At 49.0% G+C, this 7,196-nt stretch overlaps 1 protein-coding gene across 1 annotated transcript; it reads left to right on the top strand.

Annotated features, from left to right (window-relative positions):
- Positions 1-4,769: 4,769 nt before the first annotated feature.
- On the top strand, positions 4,770-5,107 carry LOC128116267 (ATP synthase membrane subunit K, mitochondrial-like). Its single transcript, XM_052747444.1, has one exon. The coding sequence runs from the start codon at positions 4,819-4,821 to the stop codon at positions 5,026-5,028; it is 210 nt and encodes a 69-aa protein (XP_052603404.1). The 5' UTR covers positions 4,770-4,818; the 3' UTR covers positions 5,029-5,107.
- The last annotated feature ends 2,089 nt before the right edge of the window (positions 5,108-7,196 follow it).

Here is a 7,196-nt window from a genome sequence, read left to right as displayed (position 1 = left end):
GAAGCACACTCTGTGTTGTATGTGTTTATGGCAGCTGTTTTCATTTATTTATTTAGTTAGTTTTAAAAATTGGTCATTAAGTTAATTAAATTAATTATTTAAAAAATTTAAACAATGATCCACGATGTAACACTAGCTATCCTGGAACTTGCTATGTAGAACAGGCTAGTCTCAAATTCACAGAGATCCGCCTGCCTCTGCCTCCCTGGTGCTGGGATTAAAAGCATGTGCCATCATGCCCAGCTACAGTGGAAAGTTTTTTGTTTGCTTTTTTGTTTGTTTGTTGTTTTGAGAGGCCCAGAGTAGCAGCAGCTTTTCATACAAATGGAAGCCAGCTGGGTTAATTTTAATCCATAGTATTGGTCCAGCTGTACTCATGGATGTGTCAAAGAGAGTGAGAATTTGAACTTTATATTAGAATCAGTGGCGTCATTGATGGCTGTTGCCTGGATGGGGAAGGTGGAATCGGTGGCAATCAGATCCAAAAGATTAACCAGGGAAGGGATGCATCCTTTGGTCAGGGATGTGGGGACTCAGATCCAACAATCTGTGAAGCTAGAATTCTTTCGTTTATTTGATGCTTGGATGGCTTTTTGAGTGATTTTATAGTAGGGGTGGAGCAGGTTAGGGTAAGAAAGGCAGGGGAATTCCAGGAGACTGTGTGAACAGAGAAGGGTCAAGCCAGAGGGTGGACATGGTGGAAGAGTGTCTGAGCGGATAAAATGATTCCACCAGGCTGCAAATACACACCGGTCCTATGGAGCCGAGGAAGCAAAGCCCAGACAAAGGATGTTTGAGAACACTGGAGCCAATAATAGCAGGCAATTTCTAAGTATGAATGAGTCTCCAGAGCTGTAACCTTGGAACTCTCCCTAGATGAGGCAAGAGTTGGGGGGGGGGAGGCTTTTGTTTGTTTGTTTTGAGCATTTCTAATCTAAACTCCCAGGTTTGGGCAATGGAGAAAGGGAGGCAGAAGCCTTTGTGGAGGCTTAGAGTCTATATGGGAGGAATTCTGCAATCTGGTGAGGATTTTCCTCTCTTGGTTAGCAGGAAGGACAGTTCTCCCTGGTAAGGAAAACCAGGGTCCTCCTGTATCACTCCATCTTCTGCCATTTCTTCTTGTTCCTTCAAGCCATGCTTGGGATTGACTGAGGGATAGCCAGGGCCTCTGGGGCTGGAGGGCGAAGGGGCAGCCTTTTTTATAGGTTCCATTGGTCCCCAGTGCCTCTAATACTTGGGCCTTTGGTGGCTCTTTCAACAGATAACTACAATTTGGGTCAGGAGTTTGGTAGTTATGATTTGAATGTGAAGTGTCCCTCATAGGCCCCTATATCTGAACACTTGGTCCCCAGCTGGTGGCACTGTTGTGGAAGCTTGTGGGACCTTTAGGAGATGGAGCCTTGCTGGAGGAAGTGGATCACTAGAGACAGGACTTGAGGTTTTATAGCTTAGCTCCCTCTACCCCACACGCCCCTCTTCCTGCTCACTCTCTTGTTTGAGACCCTCAGCCTCACACCCAAGCTGGCATGCATTCCCTGCCATGATGGACTGTATCCCCTTAAGCTGCAGGCCAAAATGAACACGTGTCTCTGAAGCCTCATCTTGTCAGGTATTTGGTCGGAACAAGAGGAGCAACCAACACACGAGACGAAGAGAAGTGTCAAGTTGAGTGGGTGAGCCCCGGGGTGTTAAGTGTCCTCTACATTCTCAGTCTGCTGCCCGTGAGTGTAGGGCGGGTGACCAAGGCAACTTATAGAAGAAAGCGTTTTCTTGGGCTTGCAGTTCCACTGGGAGAGTTCACAATACCAGGGAAAGCATGAGAGCAGGCAGCCAGAGCAGCAAGTGGAGAGACCACATCTTTCATTGCAGAGACCACATCTTTCAAGCAGAGAGAGCCAACAGGACGCTGGGCAGGACTGTGAACTCTCAAAGCCCGCCCCCAGTGACGCACTTCCTCCAGCAAGGCTCCATCTACCAGTACCTCCTCTACCAGCACCGCCAACTGAGGGACCCAAAGTTCATTCCTGAGCCCACAGAGGACATTTCTCGCTGCAGGCACCACAGTGGGAAGGGCATACTGGAACCTGTGTAGGTGTGAAGTCTCTGACATCTCCCCAGGGTGAGAGAGCTTTGGGAAAAGCAGATGTGTTTGGCCGTTGGTCTGAGTTCTTTGTACTCTGGGCTGTGGTTATCACTGTCCCAAGTTTGGGAGTTGGGAGTCTGTTGTATCTATATGAACTGCCTGAGTGTACCCTAAAACTTATGGGCACTGATATGTAACGGGTCCTGTTATAGGGAGGAGGGTTGTGACATTTAGGAGATTTTTATTTGTGGATAGAAATGTTTAGATTTCCTAATAAGAGTTGGGACTGGGTGAGGCAGGGGCTGGCAAGGTATTCATAGGCATTATGAGTGTTCATTTGTCGTCCATATGCAAGTGTGCTAGGCTCCTGGTCAGTGTCAGGCAGCCACTGCCCGATGACACAGAGGCCAGCATTTAAGAGTGCTATCGAGTTGTTTAGAAAGGAAAGCTAACACTCCTAAGTGCCTCCATGTTTTTTTCCCAGGAGTCTTAGAGCCATCTCTCCCTTCTCTGCTATATATAGGGGGGAATTCTTTTGGAAGGTTGGGAAGGGCTGTGATTGGGGCCTTGGTGAGGTCCATTTGTGTCTGGAAGGTTGTGATGAAGGAAAGAGTTATTTAGTGGTTTACATTCTGGTCCTGTAAGGCCTTATCTAGAGGTTTGACAATGGGCCCATGGTTAGGTATATAGACTCTAAAGAAGCCAAGAAAGAAGTGGAGTTCTTATTGGTCTGTGGGATTGTAAGGAGGCGATAAAGTGTTTACTCTGGGTTGCACTGGCTCTTTGTCCTGAGTTGGGGGAGAATCCCTGGGAGGCAACAGATCATTGACTGAGCTGGGCATTTGCTAGGGAGACCCGGTGTCCCTTTTGGTCTCGTAAATTTAGGAGGGTGGTAGTATCTGGGAGTGAGATTTGAAGGGAAAGACCTCAAAGATGAAGGTAGAGAAGGATTTGTGAGGCTGGAACAGAGAGAAAAATTCTGTAAGGGATTATCCCAACAGATGTGGACTGCCTCAGTGTCACTGAGGAAGGTCTGTCCAAGTGAGCTCTTGGCTGAGGCAGAGCTTGGTCCTGTCCATGCTTAACCAGCACTGTGAGGCCTTGGGGACCATCCTGGAGGAAGGGAGTGTACCAGGGAGGCTAAGAGAGAGGCCCTTGGTGGGGCCAGGAGGGCTGGTAAGTTCCTCTCCTGGATGAAGTTCCCGAATTTCCAGGCTACATGAAATCACAATCTTCGTCCATCGGTTTCCTGCATTCCCAGAACTTCGTGGGGCTCCTTCTCTTCACACTGAGGGATGCTGGCCGAAAGAATGAATACCAAAGGAGCTGGGGAACCTTCTGAAGTGTCTGGCACATACTGACTGCGGCTGTGGGGGCTTTTAGAGGCAGCATTAAGGTATTAGGCAGGCCAGGGGCAAGGGCTGGTCCTCAGGCTTTCTTTCCCTACTTTCGTTAGGCACTGGGTGGCCTGGCTGTGTGTGACCAGCTTAGGCCTGCACTGCCCTCCTCAGGATACTGAACCGCTCCTTCCCATCCCACATGGCTGGGCATGGGCAGGTGGGCCTGGCAGGACAGCCTCTCTGAAGACCATTGGTGTTAGACTTTTATTGAATGAATGAGGAAAAAGGATAAATCAATAAATTAGAAAGGAATGAAGTGGGGAAATGATGGTGAGCTAGCCGTTAGCTAATTAATTAGCCATAAGCCAGGAATCAAGTGTCCAGGTGACATCTGGGCTGGGCCGGGCTGTGAAGGGAAAGGTACATGCTGTGAGGAGCTGTGAATGGCAGACAGCCTGGAGGAAGGAGCCTTGCTTGGCTGAAAGCCTCAGAGTCAACTGTTTCTTTTTGACCTTATTTCTACTGTCTCTAAATCTTCCACCCTGGGGAAGTTTGAGGGTTCTTGTTCAAGCCCTCCTCAAGCTGGCCCTTTCTAGGCTTGCAGGGCCTGAACCACACATGGCCACAGCTGGGTAGTATGAGCTCATGGTGGCACCGATTGTGGTCCTGACCCAGAGGATCTAGGGCACTCAGTCTGTCTGTGGAACATGTCGAAGACAGGTGTTCCATCCGGTAGTCACCATGGTTACCATGACTCTCCTACAGAGCCTTCCTGGGAAGTGGGACTATTTAAATTTTCTACCCATGCATGTGGCTCCTGCTGTGAACCTCTTTGCCCTGTGGGTGACTGAGGGTTCTGGGGCAAGGCATGTCTTCTCTAGAGGGACTCAGAGGTGTGTGTGACTGGGGCTTAGTCCCCGCCTATCTCCCTAGGCCCACTGACTAGCTCCTCTGATTCCTGTCACTCATTCCTCGGAGAGGTGGGCAGACACATTCATAGATGCTTGACACTGGATCAGTCTTCGATAGCCTTCCCGCCAGCTCTGCCCGTTACTCCTTGTTGGAGGACAGACGGGGTCTACCTTTTGAGGTCTCTAGGGAGCTGAGGCCCAAACTTAGTATACAACCTAACCGGTCAAAGCCCCAGTGAGGGAAGTACTGCTTTAGGGGTCAAGAACACTAGCTGCATGCTTGGGGTCCTACTCTCTGTGTTTTCCAACCCCCAGCTTGGAAGGCCACTGTTGTCCCCATTTACAGTGGAGAAACTGGTGGAGAGGTAGGCCTCCAGTCATGGACAGGGCACATGCTGTGGGCATTAAAAATCCTCATGAAGGCTGGTAGCTGGGTTTGTTGAAGGACATCAGCTGCGTAGTTTGTGATTTGGGCGAAGAAGTCATGGCTGGTCCAGAAAGTGATGGACAATTCCAGTTCACTGGTTTTAAAAAGTATTTCAACTCTTACACTCTCACAGGTAGAATGAATTGTGTACTGGCCACATATGGAAGTATTGCTTTGTTGGTCTTATACTTCGAGTTAAGGCCTAAAAAAACCCCAGTTGTGAAGGCAACATATATGGATTTTGAAATGTCTGACCTCATCTGTTAGTCCCATGCCTGAAGAAGCTGATGTCAACTCATCATGTAATACTCAATTTGTATAATAAATTATGAACCTGGAAAAAAAATCCTCATGAAGCCACGGTGGCAATGAGAGGTAGTCATGGTTACAGGAGACAAAACTGTCCTGGGAAACAGGACCAGGCACTCAGAGGCCGACCTAGCAGAGCCCAGGAGACAGGAGGGGGAAATTGAGAGTCCCTTTGAGACTGAGCTAGAGAGGGGACTAGATATTGCATCTCTACTTCAAAATACCCACCACAATGAACTCCAGGATCAAGGGAGGAAATGTCAGGAGGGAAACCGGAAGAGCTCTGATAGAAAACAGAGGGGCCTTCCTATGACCCAGGGACAGGGAGAATTTCCAAAATAAGATACAAATAGAGCAAACTGTAACAAAAGACCAGTAAGTGACAATCACAAGCCAAAAGCTTTCACTTGTCAAAATAGTTCTCAGAGAAAGCAAGTGGGTAGTTTACAGTCTGGGAAAGAACACTGGCAACAGAGTAACGTTTGAAGACGACATTGATAAATAACATGCAGCCTCTGGACGATGAGGACCAGAGATCTGGTGGAAATGGCAGAGGCTTGCAAGCACGGGCAAGTCACAGAACAGGCCCCCAGGACCGAGGTCTCCAGTTTCACTGGTTGCCAGGGAAACAGCTGCAGACACGAGCTGTCCCCGCTGGATTAACAAACCTCAGAGAGCTGACAGTCCCAGGTGCTGAAAGATGCTCTTTGCATCCCCGCCTGGACTTTTCGGGTCAGAGACAAATTGTGCGATTGTATGGCCACCTGGGAACACACAGTACCTTCTGGAAAGCTGAGTGATTATGTCCCCCAGGACCAAGCAATCCCTTGCCAACCTATCACCCAATAAAAATGCCCCATGTGTGTGTGTGTGTGTGTGTGTGTGTGTGTGTGTGTGTGTGTGTGTGTGTGTACACTCAGAGGCATGTATTTGATGCTTATAACTGCACCGTTCATAAGAGCAAAACTCCAGAAACAGCCCCTCGATTGCAGAAAAGTGTTAAGGAATTGTGGTGTAGCCGCCCCGTGGAATATTACACAGGAGGGCCACAGGACAGCGCTCACGGACAGCTGGCAGCAAAACGAAAGAAATCCAGACACAAGACGCAGAAGGTTCACAAACCTGCACCTCTGACAAAAATTACTCCATAATGCTTTACAGACATGTGGTAGAGAAATAAAATGACATGTGTAATCCCCCCGCCCCCCATGCCACAAGAGTGGACAGGCCCCTCCCCTGAGGACCTCTCCTGAGAGCTGCTGGGTTCCACCCACAGAACACTCTTAACTGCTGGACCCTGCCCCCACCCTACAGAGTAAAAAGCTGAATCTCTGGTAGTAAAATCCCACCAATCTCCACCCCCTTCCCAAGAAAGTATATAAACTTTGTATCCTGTTCAGTTTGCTGCTGTCTCTTCCCCAAGCAGAGGTTTTTTTTTTTTTAAGTAATTGATTTATTCTTATTTTATGTGCATTGGTGTTTTGCCTGTATGTCTGTGTGAGGGTCCCCTGGAACTGGAGTTGTGAGCTGCCATGTGGGTGCTAGGGATTGAACCCAGGTCCTCTGGAAGAGCAGTCAATACTCTTAACCGCTAAGCCATCGCTCCAGCCCCCACTCTCCTGGTTTTTGCCCTCCCAATAAATCTCTTGTGTGAGCTTTGTTGTGTGGTGTGACTTTGTGGTAATCCTTGGCTCCTGACTGCCAGGATACCTTTCCATCCAAGCTATAATGCTTATATTTGATGCCATGACTCGGATAGACTCTCCTGGTGCCTGCTTTTCCCCTCACGGTCTAAGCTGCACTGAGACTCTATCCTTCAGCTCCAGTCCACCTGCAACAGACTCACCTTCCAGTTCATGGATTGTTCAGCAACCCATCCACCAGCAGCAATTAGGTAAGTTTCCTCTTTGGTTGGTGAAAACATTTCCCTGAGTCTGAGGAAGTAACCATTGAGTGTCCGGCACCCCTCTGGTACTCTGGAGGCAGAGGTACCCCCAGCCATGATCTTTAAGGCTATAGCTGGCCCTCTTCACCTGACCCCGTCCCTCCACCCTTCACCTGACCCCAGCCCTGCAGCTTCCTTAGGCCAAGCCAGGCTGCTGCACCCCTCCCTGCTGTCTTCTCCT

Source organism: Peromyscus californicus, unplaced genomic scaffold, assembly GCF_007827085.1.
Source record: "Peromyscus californicus insignis strain IS unplaced genomic scaffold, ASM782708v3 Scaffold_20__1_contigs__length_68692818, whole genome shotgun sequence".
Classification (NCBI taxonomy): domain Eukaryota; kingdom Metazoa; phylum Chordata; class Mammalia; order Rodentia; family Cricetidae; genus Peromyscus; species Peromyscus californicus.
The sequence above is the reverse complement of the archived record's forward strand: the minus strand, read 5'-3'. Positions and strand labels throughout refer to the sequence as shown.